We start from the raw sequence: 18,433 nt of genomic DNA, 5'->3' as shown, positions 1-18,433 counted from the left end.
TCGATTGAATCGTCCAGGTCATCATAACGACCATAATTCCCATGTTGACAATCATTTACGGACCTCGATCTATCGATTTATTAAATTACTCCAAACCAATGTGATCAATCCGCTCAAAATCTGTCGAATAACATCACATAGTCAGCCCTATGACTAAAATCCCGTCGTTCTTTTATTTTCAGGGCCGGTGACGGTTCCAATGGTTTCCACCAACACCACCCCTCCGATGGCCATGCCGGTGAGGGTGCCCCCGGGTCACGTGGTGCAGCAGATAGTGGACGAGAGTGGGACCCTTCGCCACGTGATCCTGTCGCCGACCACGCACGCCCACCTCACTCTGGCGGCGCCCTACGTGAGTACTAACAACCCTCTTTCCTCCGATCCCCAACGGCCTTGTCGGAGTAACTCCCTCGGGCGCAATCGCCCCTGCCCGTACCGAGGAGCTCGACGCTCAAATTGATCATTTGGGAGTGGTACTCGTGGAATTAGCGGTATTCACCTTTGACGTATAACATTTGGCGACTCCTCATTGACTTTAATTATTATCTTGAATAAATTATTGCCTTAAATCGTCAGCAATCAGTGAATCTGGCTCGTGAAGGCTCACCAGTGAGGTAACGGATCATTGGGGATGTTATGTAATGAAGCTGCAATCAATAATTTGCGCTAATGCTTTGTAATTGAGCCCATTAACGTCATCAATATTTGCTTAAACCTCACTCCCAAAGTCATCTATTTATTTCAGCTCTCGTCGGCGTGTTATATATTTTTCCGACCGAATGAAGTCCGTAATTGTGAAGGTCACTGAAAATAAGTGTATATACGTTTCCTTGGTACGCAACTCGTAATGACGAGCAATCATCTATGGCATACTCCGAACTGTACAATACGAAGTTGAAAACAAATATGCCCTATGTATGAAGAGGGACTTTGTTGTAGATTAGGATGTTGGGTTGTGTTTTGTTAGGAGAGACGAGAAAGTTTTACATATCGAAAGTTATTTTGGATGTTGGGTTTATCCAAAACCTACCTTAACCCATAGATTACTTATAATAATAATCAGAGGTTATTTTTACTCATGATACATTATGCAGCTATAGTATTAGATATGGTGAGATACGAGAAAGGTTTAATGGGGGAATTCAGATGGTTAAAAAACGGATGGAGAAGATATATTTAGTGGTATCAGGGTATTAAAGATTATTATAGAAGGGAGAATGTGTTGATTGGAAAGGAAGAGGAATGGAATAGGCATTTTGGATGGCATGGAAGAGGTTGAGACCGCGGGAAACTGAGAAATCAGGCGATGGGACACAAGAGGCAATAAAAATTCTCACATAGCATGAGGATTATAAAAACCATAGTTATCAACCCGAAGGTTAATTTGATAGTTGAACATAGAGCTCACCGAATGTTTAGCCGTGCGGCGTGTGAAAAGCAACACATTAGAGTAAGGGCGTTCCTTTCCATTTTCCGCCTGCATTTTTCTCAGGAAGATCTAGTACCCGGAATATCACACAGATTGGGTGACGTTAAGGGTGTCCAGAGGTGACGCACAGAATCGAACTCCGGGAAGTAGCACAGCGCTGTCTGTACCCACTGCACTATCACGTCCCCATGAGGCCAATGGCAATATTATATTTATACGCGTCTTTTTTCTCTTAAGTGTGGTGCCCTAACTGAAAATAAAGGTACTCGGATGGTATCCTTGTTTCGCCCTGGTGGATCTCGCTGGAATTCTCCTGAGGAAGCGTAGTCATCGATGGTGCGTGATATTTTCCGAAGGCGTCCAAGCGTAGGCACACATTGACCTGTTCATGAAGGCGGTATTGGAGCTCGAGGAAAGCGATAGAGGCAAGGATTCAAAGGCCTCTCCGTTCTTGGGGTCTTCCGATAAGCGCTCAGATTTTCTTCTGGACGTCCAGTAAGAAAAAAAATAAAGCAAAATGTCCGGTCGGTCGCTCGGGATTTTGGACCGAAAAAATTGTGAAGGAGACTAATATTCGTTCCGGTTGGGGAGTCGGGCATGGCCGTTACCTCCGAGGATGCCGTTCCCTAGTGGACCACTCCGCGCCATCGAAGACCTCTCTCTCGACTCGGATTGTCATCTCAAGAGTACATATTACTCGGAGTATCACCCTTCTTCGGAGTATCACTCTTCTGCCGATGTACCATTTGACCCTAGGATTCCCTCAGTGTCCCAAGTAAACTCAAAGTGTCCTTTGCCTTCCTAAAAGTCTTAATATCTTCTGCTTTTAGTAGAGGGAGGCTTATTCTTCTTGGTATTGGTTTGAATCACTTGATGAAATATATTTGCAAGTATTGTGAACCTGCTGTTTCATAAACCAGAAAATTTATTTTACATTTCATGGTTCAAGATCCAAGGTTAGTATGAATACATAAGAATATATGAATAAAGATAATGCAGATAAAAGAACGATAATAAGTCACATGCCAATTAAAATGAAATATAATCGCACAAAATGATGAAGAACAGTTTTTGATACATCTTGGTCCTGCTAGGCTCTCACGGGACTTGGCGAGAAAGTGCTATGTTTAAAATAAATTCACATCTATTACTTCATCTTAAGACAACGCAATAATGGAAACCCGAAATTTGGGGCGTTGATGTTTATTTTTAGTTTTTTTCCGGTCATTACCTATTGCCCCAAAATTTTTAAGCACGAAATTCATGCATTTATCCACATTCACGAGTTCTCGCGTCGGAGGAGGAAAAGGCCCTTTAAAAGTTCACGGAGAGGGGCTTCGTACTGATTCGACCGATTGTTCGTTGGGCTGGATCGTATCGCGAGTCCAGTTGAGGGGCCAGGTGCGTTTTTCGGAGTGAAGTTTCGGAATCGCGCAAAAAGAGCACTGACAGATATGGGCAACTCCCCGATTTCCTTTTCCCGAACCGAAGGGCCCGATCGCGTGCACTTCACATCCGCGGTGGCGGCGGATGGCGTAGGCTACGAGGCGTCGACCTACTACTAGCGAGGCGCATGGCCGCAATGCGCTTTATTTTTCCACCATTTTGTTTTTTTTCACGGACGAGACTCGCAGGAAGACAAATACTAAATAAGCATCAAAGTATCGAAACCGTCGGCCGCTCTCCTGAAAATTCGCGCCATTAGCTCTTTTAATAGCATCCGGGAAGAATATCGAAAATAATCTTACGGTCTTATGACTCTAATCTCTCTCTCTCACTCCCTCAGCTCTCTCCCGCCCAGCTCTTCCTCCTCCCTGCTCGTTTGGCGGTCTACGTCCACGATCCTACCGCGAGTTTGAATTACGGTATCGGCGGCGTGATCGCTGGTTCTCCTCTCTATCGGCCCCGCCGTGTATATTTTTCGTTACGCTCCAGGAAATATTTTACGCTCTCATTAAACCGCGCTTCCTTCGGCAGCCCTCGACTAAGCTCGCCCCCCACCTCCTCTAGTCCTCCTCCCCCTCCCCGGTTGAATGACGAGCGAGTCTCAATGAGTGACGGTTTAGGCTACGGCTGCATTGAGGGGAAATGTCGAATGCACTTTAATGTTTTGGTGGAAACAAATCGGTGATCGGGCAGTGATGCGAGTTATCATTTTTGCTAATTGTTTTGGTCTTTATAGTTGGTTGTGACCGCCCAAAATGCTTGGGCGGAAACGACGAATTCCAGCAAAAACGAACACCAATTTTAGAAATCGAGGTTTTTAGGAGCAGGAAGTACAGCCATGTGGTTTTAAAGTAGAACGAATCATTAAATGGTATTAAATGGGAGTTAATCACTCTTTTGACTCGCTAATTTTTTTAAAAAGAAATAAGTCCTTTCCTGTTTTCCCTATTTCCTGAAAGTTCTACCTACCAGGCAAGTCCGGAAAATACTATGGATTGTGTCACCATACCAATAATTTACTAACCAATTATTTTTTTATGAGAATAGTATTCATCAAAGCTCAAAAAAATGTATTGTGGTAATCTGCGTCACGTGAATAAATATAAATTAGACACACTTGAATTTAAGTTAACCCAAATTCTATCCAATTAGACTTAAAGTTGACCCGAATTCATTTTCAGCTGAGATAAATTTAAAAATGAGTGAGGTGTATTAATTTTAATAGGGTGAACGTACAAAAAGTAAATATAAATTTAAGTTTCAAACTAGTTTTCTTTCAAACTATTGTAATATTCCCTTTCTAAAATATACCGTTTGCATGGATTAAACAGCTCTAAAGTTTAAATCCTTGCGCCACTTTGCGCCTATTTTGTTGTCACTTAATTCAAATAGTGTAATTTGTGAATCTTTCTTCGTAGACAAACTGCTTCTATTCTGTTGTCTTCCTATCAAGACTTCGAAAGTTCCCAGGCTTCGGTGAAACGTGGCTCGGTTAAAAACAAATATGATTCTGCTGAGATATGATCTGAGAATATTGTAGTGAAAATCTGATTGTTGCCACTATTGGGGGTAATTAAATTGATGTGTGGTATTCTCCTCAGTTATCCATTGGTAAAAATGTTCTTATTCTTAACTTAGTGTGTGTTAATGATTTCATCGGCGTATACAGTATAACTGACAAAAAGTAAAAGTTTTCCATCAAAATAATGGTCAAGAATTTTCCCTTCACCCTTGGTGCGATCTGTGTACGCCAGCCCAAGCCGAAGATCCTCTCTGCATGTACCAATAAAAATTGTATCACAGTTAGACGGCATAAATGAACCAGCAATTACTTCCTATTGGCGATTGTTATTTTGAACAAAAATATGAAGTTAAAAAAAGAAAATTAAATTTAGTGGTGATCACGTTCACCTTGGTCAAAATGCGTTTCACTGAATCACATTATCACGTCACACGTCGAGTGTGTATATCGATACGTACCACCCATTCCCAACGCATATCTTCCTCGCAGAATATCTCCAACGCATATACTAGTATTCTCAATCCCGACCAAAATGGGATTCCGTTGCCGTTTCACTCTCCGTTCCCTCCGTAAATTTTTACGTACCTGCCATTCTGCCCGCGTCATGGTTTGGATATAGGTCGCGAATGGGCAGATGCGCGCCCTTATGATATTGGCCAAGTTTTTGCTGCTTTGACGCAATCTTCAGCCGACCAAATTGGGGCTGGTTGAGTGGTGGAACCCACACGACGCTCGCCGAATCGGTGCAATGAGAACGTGAAGAGGCGGGGCGCACTTCGTGCATCCATTCTCTCCCGACCTCCCGTGTGACTTTTTTTTTACCGTTTCAAAGCTGCGTTCCCGGCGCACGTGGATAGCCAGTAGAAGATCGCAAGGTCGCCTTATTGGAATCCTGTCCCACATTCCTCCGGAGGTGACGTCCGCTCGGCAGGTGCGACTCCCCGTAAGTTTTCGTTGTGTATCCAGTCTGTTCCTCGGAGATTGGATTGGTGTTCTTTCAAGGTCCGAGGGAATGTCGTCGATTGGATGCTGAGATTCCGACTCGAGCGTTAATTTACGGCGCTGGTGGCAAATGGAGTTCTTTCACGACGGTGTTATGTGAAGCATCTTGGTAGTGCCAAGTGGGTAGAACATTGGGCGAACCGAAAGAAGATCCGCGGGTTCTCTGGTGGTGCTTTTGGACGGAACAGTATTATGAAAATCCAAACCGCATTATTTTCTGGTTAATTGAATTTGTAAACTGACAAGTGTCTGAAGTATATTGGTGACTGTGCTCTTCACGCCCCTTGCGACTGTAGTTCGGGTGAGCTCGACCCCCGCGTATTACATCAACCTCGGGGTTGATAGCAAATCAATGATGGGTATAAATGACTTGACTTGCACCTAAGGAAAATATCACTTCGAAAATATCTTCATGATGCTGGTGAAGAATTGCTCTAGATGCACGAGATGAAGATTATTTTAAGCAACCGGATAGACCTAATCTTCTATCAAATTGACATTGTTACAACATCCTCATTCAACAGCGTATACCGTTAGTTGATGCTAGTCTTCATGAGTGGATGCAAGAGGATGGGAGCACTGCATCTGGCACTTTGTCTAACGTTACTTCCATTTTTTCGTCGTCTATATAATCTATTGGCCTATATTTCATGAAGTTATCTAAACAAATGATATGGCCTCTTGCTAAAAAATATGGATTAAAACCAATTCTGGCATGCATTTACGTTTAGATTAAAATGCCCGAAATAAAATAGTTTTAAAATAACTTCATAATGCTCCGATGTACTTGGATGTTAGTAAGTTAACTGTTGGTTGAAATGTTTAGATTAGTTGAAGATGCGAAAGAGAAGAAACATTTTAGTAAAAGAGGGTAGCTGGTTGATGAATTAGGTGAAGAGTACGTCTAAACAATCTTTGAACCATATAATCCGACTAGTAATGGTTAGGATACATTCAGTTTGAATGAGTAAATCATCCCACTCCCTCCTGTGAAGTGTCCATATCTGTCACTGTACGTAGTTTGAAACTTTAAATATATTTATTTGTTAATCGAAAAGAAAATGTTATAGAGATTAGTTGCTGAATCGATGCAAAAATACATCGTAAAGGAAGGAATAGCCATAATAAAAGAAGAGTCTAAAAGATTTGGTTAACTAAATTTGCATAATTCCATTAGAGATGATCTTCCGTACCGGATGAAAACCTTTTGCGGCTTGCAATACGGTCTGTGGACCCAAGGCTGGTCTTCCCGTCCCTTAATTATTTCTCCCTTTTCCAACCCTATGCTTCACATCCTCTTGTCTCGACACAATCCATTCGATTGAATCACGATTTTGCTTAACTACAAAATATTTATTCTTACTCCCTTATCATTCACGTTTATTGTGCCAATAACGCTAAGCTTCATATGTGAAATATGGTGCTTCTTCCGAAATGCGAATTCATTTCTGTAATTAACTTTAAACTTTCTTATTCAAAGTAAAATTGGTGCATCCTAGATGAAATGTTCTCACTGTAGTTGAGTTATCTGGTTGACATCATCATTATTCTCGCCAATAGCTCCCTACTTGAGGTGCTTAGTGGAGAGCATTTTGAGTGAGTACGACGTCCCTCGGATGGGACGTTAAACTGTGGACCCCTTGGCACCTTTCGACGGGAGGAGGCTGATGTCGACGCCGGGTTTCTCTCCACCCTTCCTTTCCCATTCTTCCCTAATGGCGCCAATGACCTTAGCTGTCGGTCGCCTCCCATTTAAACTACTACTACTCGAGAATAACTTTTGAAAGATCCACTTACTATAGTTGTGTGTCGCTAACATTTATTGGCCCCTCTGTTGAATATATATTAATTTTAAATAGCTCATATTCGTTTCATCAATTAAATTTATCCTTGTTTTAATTAACTTAATTAACTTCCCGAAAAGACCTCCTCTGGTATTTAGTCCGTTAAATCAAACGATGGGAGATAAGTGTAGTTGTAGTTTTGAGGGGAGGCGACCGACAGCTGAGGTCATTTGCGCCATAGGGGATGGACAAGAAAGGATGAAAGGTGGAGAGAAACCCGGCGTCGGCATTAGCCTACTCTTTACGAAAGGCGCCAAGGGGTCCGCAGTTTAACGTCCCATCCGACGGACGGCGTACTTACTCAAAGTGCCCTCCACACAAAGCACCTCAAGTAGGGATCGAGATACCTCTGAAAAATATTCAACACCGCCGGGATTTGAACCCACGCCCTCAGGGTGGGAAGCCAGTGCGTTAGCCCCCGCACCATCTCGATCCCCTCGGCGATAAGGATATGGGACATCTGGATGAAGTAATTTCTAAAAAAAAATAAGAATAATTTTAGGGATCATTACAGTCTGTTTATACGAATGAAAAACTTCAGCATTTAAACATGACCTCCTATTGCAACAGGCTTTTTTTTACCGCATTACTTCAATCAATGAATCAGGGCGTTCACTTGGTAGGTACTACCTGTAAATAGAATAGAGACAGAAAATCCAAAAAATGGTTCTCCAAAAATATAAATGGTAAATTTGAATAAAATTCTTCGGGTGCGATAGCAATACAAGGTACTTTTATAAGAAAAGAGACTGCGAAATAGGACAGCTGGAAATTGAGAAAAGAATGATCGAGAAGTAGTATAAAACTGTGGACGTTTATTAACATTAATAACTATTTTATATATTTGTATAGGATAAGTAATAGGTGCAATCATAATGTGATCCAAAGGTTCAAATCTCGCCATCATGCTCTGTAAACAAACTGAGTGAAGCATATTTTTACAACAAAATATCCAAGCCCAACATTTATATATTTGCCTACGTTCTCATGAAATGTGATGTTTATATTTTATTCTTAAACCTTCAATTATACCTGAACAATAAAATTTATCCGCATGTCCCATCCTCGCGGGATAATGAACATGCAACCTTTCTTATCCGTCTAAGCGCGTTACTCACTGGACTGCACCTTTTAGCAATACCTTATCTTATTTCGCCGAAGGTAAACTTGGGGAAAGAATAATAAATGCCGAGTATTGTTCTTTTCATTCCCGGCAGGACACGAGAGGTCTCGAAACGTGATCAAATTTGCGTGCTCCCATAAAGGTCTCTGGCGCGAAGTTCGCGAAGGAGGGAAGTGGAGGCTGAACAGGGTTCCCATTCGACCGGCCCCTCCGCCACGCCCCTTTCTTGCCCTCCTCCTCGTCCTCCCCTGGCACGCCTCGCGTGACTCGGCTCCGGAAGGCCAAGGAGGGGAAATACCGGGGGGCGGGAAGGTGCGAGGAGAGGATCTAGAGGAGAGGTATTGCCTCTCCTTCTCTCTTGCGCGTGAGGTAGGGCCGCTAGGTGGGACACTCTGGAGACGAGGCAGGGGGGTGAAGGGCGGTTGTGACTCCTCATCCCAAAGGAGTGACAGCAATAGCGAGTGCAGTGGGTGCAGTCTCATCGGTAATTGGGAGACGTGGAATCAGGCCAACGCGGTCACTACTTTCATTTTCCCGCTGCCTGGTAACCAATTGGGGCATTTACATGAATGTGTTCCGTTAAAGAAGAGATGTCTCTCCGTTCGCTTCGGTTTTAACAATGTCTCTCCAACCCTGTGCGCCTAACCTTAAGGAATATGCGCATAAAAGGTTCAACTTTCCTGACACTTATCCGCAAGTATCGATTAGGGTTTGGTTGGATTTTGCAGCGCTTGGAATGATCCGTAGAGACCAGGTAAGGAGCGTATGCACTAGGATCGAAAATTTGTTAGTAGATATTTATTATATTCTTCGCATTATTTCATGACTCAAATTTGGCTCCTGGAATTATTTGGTTTATACACGAGGTCTGTTAAAAAAGAATCGCGACCTCTGTGTCTTTTTCAAAAACTATTTATTTATTCATGCATATCTGTTTTGTCCCCTTCAAAGTAATTCCCATGAGATATTATACACTTGTGCCAACGTTTTTTTCCAATCCTTGAAGCACTTCAAAAACATTTTTTATGATCTTGTTCAGCTCCTCTTTCGATGCAGTCTTTATCTCGGCTATCTTGCCGTAGCGTCGTTCTTTCGTGGGCCTCTTCAGTTTAGGGAAAAAGAAAAAGTCACTGGGGGCCGGGTCTGGGGAATACGGTGGCTGCGGCATCATTAGGGTGTTGTTTTTGGCCAAACCTTCGCGCACAAGTAACGATGTGTGAGCAAGGGCGTTGTCGTGGTGCAAAAGCCAATTTTTTGTTCTTCCACATATCCGGGCGTTTGTGGCGGATTGCTTCGCGCGAATTGTGCCTAAATTCCAGGTAATGTTCCTCATTTACCGTTCTACCCTATGGCAAGAACTCATGATGCACCACGCCCCTGCAATCGAAGAAAACTGTAAGCAAAACTTTCACATTCGACCGAAATTTTTTCGGTCTTGGTTCGTGCTGCAGCTTCCATCGGGACGATTGAGCTTTAGTTTGCACGTCATAACCATACACCCATGATTTGTCACCAGTTATGACCCTCTGGAGCAAATTTGGGTCGTCGCGGACAGAGTCCAACGCCTCATTAAGCAATGTTAATGCTGTGCTGTTTTTGATCGAAATTGAGCAATTACGGTACGAATTTCACGGCGACCCGTGTCATGCCCAAATCATTGGTAAAAATCGAATGGCACGAGGCGATCGATATGTTTAGAACCTTAGTAACTTCTCAAACGGTGATTCGGCAATTGGCCAATACTATTTTCTTCACTTCATCAATGTTTTCATCTGTTGTTGACGTGATCGAGGGTCCGGCACACTCTTCGTCGTTCATACGTCTTCTCGGCCCTCTGAGAACATTTTGTACCACCGATGAGCTTTGCTTCGGTCCAAGGTAGCTTCTCCATATGCCACAGTCAACATTCGCAATGCGTCCACGCACTTAGTTTCGTATTTCACACAAAATTTGATACAGAGTCTTTGATCCAATTTTTGGAACAGGCAAAAATCAAAGACAAGCCAAAACACGTCCAAGCAAAGCAACTGTCAGCAATTAAGTGAACATTCAAAATGGCTGAACGTTTCGACACAAGTGAGAGACATAAGTACCAACAGAACGCCACAAATAATCGAAAATCAAATATACGTAACCCACGGAAATTCAAAATTCGCGACACTTTTTGAACAGACCTCGTATGTATGTATGTAAATGTATATACATGCATGGACATATAAATAAATAAATAAATAAATAAATAAATATATATATATATATATAACGATTGTACGGAAAAACTCACACGAGCGGCACAATAATGGGCTGACACAATATAACACAAATAGAATAGAACAGCAACATTTAAAAGGACACTTACCGTGTGAGTGTCCTTTTAAATGTTGCTATTCTATTCTAATATATATATATATATATGTATAAATATAATATTATTTTTGTATATGTGTATGTATGTATGTGTGTGTGTGTGTATGAGTATATTAATATACGGCAGCGAATAAAAAAGATGGCATTTATTTTAGTACGATTTAAATAAGTACATGCGCGTAATATAATTTACACTGAAGTGGATATAGCATCGCCATCGATTCACATACGAGGCAAGTTGGATGGCAATTAAGAGATCGGATATGATGGAGTGTATTTGGTTCCTTTTATGTATACATTTACTCCATCTTATGGTGCCGAGTGAGTATGGGCTGCGGGACTCAATGGGATGCTGTATGCAGCGAAGTGCAATTGTATATATTTTGCGTTTGGATATTTATTGAATTTGTGTCGATTGCGAATTCAACAAATGCCTGCGAAAATGTACGCCGTCGAAGGTCTCTCTCTCTCCATTCTTACCATTCCTGTTTTCTTTCGGAGGGGAAAGCGGTGTTCGAGAGAGGAGGGAGGGTGAGGAGGGGGAGTGTAGGGGGTGTGGTCAGGAAACAAAGTGCAACTTCCGGTCTCCTCTCAGTGGGTACGTATGTGTGTCAGTAGTGTTTGGCGGAAGGGGTCAGGAGATAGCGAGCTATTTAAGTGATGACACTACAGCTTGGCCATCTTAAGAAGTTCTTTGTGGAGGGAGCGATCACCCGGGCGAACAGCGGTCAGCTGCAAACGCCGCCTGTAAAGTCTAACTTTAGATGGCTTTAACCCTTGATGGAAGCTGATCGCGGATTGGCCAGAGATCTCGCACTCCTCAAAAGAAATTCTGCGATTCCAAAGGATGCTTAAATGGGTAGTTAGTTACGCAAGGCACCTTTTAACTTACCACCTACCCCCTTTTTCGCAGAATACGACTCTGGCCTCGACTTCCTTCCGGTGAATTCACATGTCATTAAATTATAACTTACTCGTACATCATCGATCACCAACTTGGTAGCGAATGCGCGCACTTGAAATAATTCTCAAAACCCGCTATGTACGGCGTTTTTAAAACTAAATCACGCCGAGTCCCGCTTTGAATCACACTGATGGCCGTATTACTCGTATTGGAGGAGGTTGAAATAAATATGCATTAGTAGTGCCAAGAACATGCAGCGGATTTAGTTTCATTCTTGCGTTTGTTACCACAACCGCCATTTCTCCGAAGGTCAGTTTGATAGGATAGGGTCGGGCTTGCGTCGGAACCATTCAACTGCGTAGGTAGAACAAACATATTTTGGAAAAAGAAGCGGGACCGGCACGAGTCCTTACACTGTACCCTTTCACGTTCCCCATGAAGTTTTGGCACCCAGGAAATCGCACAGTCTGTATGTAGATGATGATGTACGTAGTTCTTACGCGAAATCTCCGTAGCCCAATGCCCTAGCCACAGTACGAGCCTCGTACTTACGCTCTCTCCGTCGTATTTGCTCAGAGACCACGGTGAAACTCTTTCTAGGGAAACTTGTAATTTGTTTGAAAAGATGTCACGAGGCTGGGGAATGGGGGGCTCTGCTGTGTAAGGGACCATTTGTCTTGTCGTGGGGAATTAATGTAAACCTGACTGAATTCGCGGACAGGGCGCTCTTTCGCTTCATGGTCTCCTGAACTTAGTTGGAACCCTATGCGTGCAGACTGAAAATTTGGCTTCTGTTAGTCGAGAAACATGGATTTTTGTTTTATATGTTCCTTGATTATTTTAAGGAATTTTATTTTTCTGCGAACTCCCTGTTTTAGTGTGTTTATCCCAGAAAAAAAGTTATTTTGAACATCAAAGCATTTCCGTGTGTACGGTACTTATTGAACGGCCCTCGTATATAACCTGCACTTTTATGTGAAGCAATTTACTTTGGTTCCTTAATTCTTAGAAAGGTTCCTAAAGTGCGTTTCTGCACGTTCTCCCACAGAAATAGTTGTGTGTGCAAAAATGATTACTCGTGATTAAATTCTGCCTCATGAAAATTCCCTGCCTATTAATATGCTATCTTCTCCATCCGTTATCTCCATCCCATTTCCTCAGTGAATCACTCGAATAATCTAGTCAGATATTTGGATTACTTACTGGTATGTTCATTCACCTCCCTTTGCACTACCTCTACAGAAGATTTTTCGGATAAGTAGATATTCCTTATTTCTTATGCTCATCCCCTGATACTAGTGTTCTTGCAAAGTATTATTTTTTTGCTGAGAAACTTTTGTCTTGCTGCAAGCAGGTGCAAAACTTTTCGGTAGTAAGTTGATGCGAGCTATTGTTTTGTGCTTCCAAGTGCACCATCAGGTAAATGAAATTATGCGAAAGGGTGGCAGTTAAAAGCTTGAGAAGTTGTGAGTTGCAAAGTCCGTTGTCCCATGAAACAGTCGTTATGACGCGTAACTTTTGTAAATTAAGATGTTACAGTTGGAGGGGTAGGAAATCGTAGCGGGCGTGCAAAATATTCATTTTGGTCTAGTATCATGGAAGAAATGTTCATTTTCAGTTTTCATTAGATCTTGCCATGGATTAGCTGCATGCAGTAGTAATAATTCTTCGGTGTTACCGTTTTTGCGAGTAAGAAAATTCTGACAACAGTTGCCGTAACTTTACGTTTTTCAGTCTATTTGTTTTTTCTTCTCAAAGATATCAGCATATTTTTCATTTTGTTCGTGAGATTGTGGTCGTTCCAAATTTATCATTTTCCGCATTTATTACCTTTCATTAATTTTGTATTTTAACCGTGAAATTCGTAATTGAACAGTCATTAAAAGTGTTACAGAGAAGCATTTAAAAAATTATTTTCCTTGTAAAATCCTGTTTTATTAGTTTTAAAAAATCAATCGTGATATCCTTGCTTCAAATTCTTTGAGTATAGTCGGTCCTTCAATCAATTCTCTCGGATATTCCTCGTGATTCTATTGAAATCATGTAATACTGCGGTGCATGTAAGTGAAGAATTATTCAGATTTCGCCACCGTTGCCAAGAACAGCGTCATCTCGGTTAGTTGTGGCGTGTCGTGACTGGAGGCTTCCAGGGGCTTGTGTGCGCTTCGCCCTCCCGGCGGGGGAGTAGCTGATTTATTGACGACGTCTCGAACGCCGGTCGGTGGCTCATGGAGTGTGGAGTAACACACTCGCGGTGCTTTCTCAAGCAGCGCCAAGTGTCCCAGACGAACTCTTTCCCAGGCCTCGGGTTCGCCTCGTGGCGTTCTGCCCTGCGTTTCACAATTTCCCTCCACTTTTCGCTGCATGCATGCATGCGAACTAGATTCTGCGGAGTTTCATACCAATCGATTCTCTTCCGTGTCTGTCTCCACAATGTGTATATTTGGCATTCCTTATACCCTTTTTGCATTTACAATCGAAAATGAATTCTTTTTTTTTTTGGATTTTCTGCATCCATCGTTTTTCTAATTCAACTTGAAGTTCAAAACAAGATGACTCATTTCAGTTTTCTGTGTCGCATGGCAATTAATTGTATTTTGTTCAGTTCCTCTGTGCCTTTAAGATCATTGACTGTAAACTTCTTGCTCTGGAGTGTTATATTTGGAGCTTTCTACTGATAATTCCACCGGCGTTATTTTAAATTTAATGATATTTTATTCTCGGTAGGAGCTGATGAAACCTCGATGATATTATCGTCATTATTTGTATTATCAAGCAAAAAGTATCAATAAATATCTCTCGCTTCTTCTTGCCATAAAGAGGTTTTGCAAATTAATATTGGTTGTTCGATTTCCTGGTAGTAATGGTCTGGTGCTTCAGCAATTATTGTTACACTTATCAAAGATTAAACTGAAACATTGTTTTGGTGCTATGGGGATCTTGATCGCGGAAAATGAGGAGAAAAGAGTCACTGAGATGCATTTATAAAATATCACTAAACCTATATCAAAGTATTTTCTAATTCATCAATATTCGATTTCACCAGGCTGAGCCTGATGCTATTGAATTGGAAATGGTTCTTAAACCCTACAAAAATACCGTGACGCTATAAAAGTAATTGAAATGAACACGAATCGCTTTATTTTATTCGAACTTTCAGCAGGCATATTACAACATATGGGGGGAGTGCCACAGATGCGTCAGTTTTGTTTTACGGTATCCACCTATCCAATTAAATTTTAAAATTACTCATCATACTATCTATTTAAAATTGTAATATTATTATTATTATAGTGCTGTGCCGATTGATGTAGGTCACCCTAGTTGGTCACACTGACTAATCACTGCTACATTTCCAAGCCTCTCTTAACACGACGAAGTAGAGCACTCCGCCCTACAATAAACTTCGTACGCTTATTTTGGAATAATTCTTGTCAAGACAGTTACTCTAGCTCATGGTCTATCCCAAATATGAAAGCAAATAATTAGCCCTCCGCGTATTATACTCAAACTTTTTAATTATAATGAAGCTAGTTATACCCAAGTTTAGCCCAATTATGTCGCTCAATCCGCGGGCCGAACCAGTTTTCCATATAGTATCCGCGACGCCAATTACTTCATTGCAAATATTTGTTTCCATGCACAATTCCAGCCAATTACCGTGTCTAATGCCAGCCAAGATTTTCCAGGAGTACAATATGTATTTTCCAATCATTCTGTACTCGTTTCTTGCACCTTTAACACCGATCCAAAACACAAGTATGATGATGCATCCAACACCACGGTACGTGGCACAAACCTCAGTTATCACCATGAAGGAAAGCTGGAGTTGCTGACGTAATTGAAAGATTGTTAGATACAAGGTCATTTTTATGTCAACTCTCGTAATTAATAGCACATTTTCGTATCGTTGAATATCCATACACTTCTGGTTTGTGCTGATTATAATCTATACTCCACCTTGGCATGGTGTTTACCTGTAACTCAATGTTCTATAAATTTTAAAACATTTGTCACGAATCTCTTTCTCAAAATGGGTTTCATTATGGATTACTTCAGCATGTCTCTGCCACCGAAGCCGGGAATGGAGCCTTCAACCTTTCCGTTCGCGGATCACAGCTACTAAAATATTCAAGTTCTTATCAAAAGTTTTGTCTCATGCGCTTACTCCATAAGGGCTTGGGATTCGAACAGTTCCAATATTTGGACTACGAGAACAGTCGCGCTTACTTACGAGGTTAAGTTTGATTTTGCCCCGTTGCCTTATGACTTTAATTTTCAAGCCATTGAAAAGTTAGTTCTCCTCTTATATAGACTGATGCGAAACATTTCTTGATGGATTACGGAAAAATGCAGTTTACTTCCTTTGTGAGATTTTTTCTAGTCCAATTTTCCCATTTAGCTTTAATGATAAATGGTATACTTGCGCATGAATGTTTCGGTAGGTGCTAAGCAAACACTCCAGAAATGCCTATTATTTATGCACTTCAGATTAGACTTCAATTTTTAATACTCGCTATATTCAAATTAATGGAAAATTTTTCACTTATTTTAATAAATGTACAAAATCATAAAAGTCACAGCATGTTTGTTTAGCCAGAGTGATCCGAAGCGCAGTTGCAGATATTTACCAGTGAACGCCTCTACTTGACTCATCATCACCCGCGAATGTGGTTGTGCGTTTCGGAACGCAGAATATCTTAATTCTTTTCCGGTTCCTGCAAGGCCATAGCTCGCGGTCAACATAGAGGAAGGGTGAAGTTAATAGGTAAATGAATCTGTGAAACATTTCATATTGTACAGTTTTACGCACTAAAGCCTATTATTTTCATTTTCGAAAATACTTTTAATACACTGAGTTAGGAAGCTAAAAGTTAGATTAAAAAGGGAATTCCAACTAGTGAATATCTAAATATGTAATTAAATGTGTATATTCAGATATCAACGGTCAGACCAAAGCTAATATCTTGTGGTATTCATGGTATTCAAACGGGAAGGGTCTCTAGTCCCTTGGTGTTTTTAGTTTTTAAGAAAAGTACGGTTATCTAAAGATATCTACCAATGTCTTTTGACTTCGCGGGAAGTATGCGAATTGCGCATTTCAATTGTCTAAAAATGCTTGTGGTGATATTTCAATTGGTTCGCATGCGGAGTTCTCGTTCAAAGTGTGGATATTTCTCATTTACGAAACAATCGCTTCCGTAAGATATACTTGTTTCATCTTCTTCTCAGTCTTATTTAGGGTCTAATTACAACTAGGTGTCTTGAGAGTAGAATTCAATTCCGTTTTCCTTCTACCCCAAGTTGTCAATATTATGTCAGTTGGCATATTTACTAGAACTTGATCTAGAACTGCATGAATATGTTCTTCATGACTGGGTGATGGCGCACATTTTATTGGCGTCTGTAGTAATTTAAATCTCCTCGAGAATTTTCAAAGTTACTTTTATTGAATCTGAGGTTTATTTCGTATGCTTTTTTATCTAATTAAGAAAATATTCCCTAGTTAACCCATTTTACGTGTTGAAATATAGCAAGCACCCACGTCCACAGCTCTCCTTCATATCATTGTTCCTTAATCTCTTCCAGTTCAATAAATGATTTGGCGGTGCCATTCGAGTCCATGAAACTGAAAATGTTTAGATCTGCAGTTAGTGATCGTTAAAATTTTGCCTTTTATATTCTGGTCTCGTATGAGCCTATTCAGATGACCTTTTCGGTGTCTTACCCTGCACGAAATCTTTCATAGTCTTGTATTTACAGTATGATTGTCGATAGGGATTAGCATTATAGAAGAATCATTTCAGCACGAGAATAGAGATTTTATACATTATCTATCACCTAATTGCCAATCGGTCAATCTTTTATGTCAACTTATTCCTTCACATAGTCCTTGAAAGATTTGGTTGTTTTTGCGCTTATTTGAAATGGAAATTTAATTTCAAAATTATGTTGTTTTTCATTTTAAAGTTAACTTAATGATAAAACAATCACCTCGTGAAAGGCCACATTTCTTGCTTTCTACTACGATTATTAAAAACTAGATCAATTCCGAGTCTACCCCACCAATCCAATAATATTAGACTCCATGGTCAATATTCATAAAGAGGGAGAATAAAGACCGAAGGTTTACCGCAGATGAAGATAGTACGCGACATTGCTGGCTAATTTTTTATAGGCCTTATTCCAATTAAATGTGAAGAATACTGGCGAAAGAGAGATCTCTGATCAATTAGTACGGAAATCTCACTACACTTGTGGTTAGGCTTTTCGACGTGTGATATATCACTCTCCTTAGCGACGTGGGGCCACGTCGTGGAAACTTAATCTCATGGAATTCTTTTCGCCACGTATGTCGCATGTACAGCTTGATGCGTCGTTTCAAAGGGAAGCGTGCGTCGAGATAAGAGGCCGTTTCTGAAGAATTGTGTGTGTGTCCAGAGAATTTCTGATGGAAACATTGCCTTCATCGTGCCAAAGAGAAGCCTATCTGTGTTTAAAAACATACGTCATAATTTGTTGAAAGAATCAACCTTGACACAATATTTGCTCGGAGTTTACAGAGTTTATAACTTGAGTGGCGGGATTGGATTGTATTGTGGATTACAAATGAATTGACTGTAGAGCCAAGTTCATCGTGTGTGATGCGGTTCAAGGTTAGCCTCTTTCTAGGGAATACTTTGTTTGAAACTATACGAGATATGCTTTCAGTGTTTGTGTCTATTGATGTGCACTAATGAGTAATACTTGGACGTGCATTTAAAAGCATGGGTTTGCTTTAATATTTAATTGAATC

At 41.0% G+C, this 18,433-nt stretch overlaps 1 protein-coding gene across 2 annotated transcripts in view; it reads left to right on the top strand.

Annotated features, from left to right (window-relative positions):
* Nucleotides 1–18,433, top strand: part of mtgo (miles to go) — a 168,992-nt gene that overhangs the window by 126,883 nt on the left and 23,676 nt on the right. Inside the window, exon 3 of one of the 2 annotated variants that reach the window (XM_071597504.1) lies at nucleotides 183–352. In XM_071597504.1, coding sequence (XP_071453605.1) covers nucleotides 183–352 — 170 coding nt within the window. Of the gene's footprint in view, nucleotides 1–182; nucleotides 353–18,240; nucleotides 18,294–18,433 lie in introns of those variants that run through there. The other variant, XM_071597505.1, reaches the window with a different exon arrangement.

The sequence above is a fragment of the Hetaerina americana genome, unplaced genomic scaffold (assembly GCF_022747635.1).
Source record: "Hetaerina americana unplaced genomic scaffold, ioHetAmer1.1.p SCAF_9, whole genome shotgun sequence".
NCBI lineage: Eukaryota > Metazoa > Arthropoda > Insecta > Odonata > Calopterygidae > Hetaerina > Hetaerina americana.
Note: the sequence above shows the minus strand (reverse complement) of the source record. Positions and strands in the feature narration are given on the sequence as shown.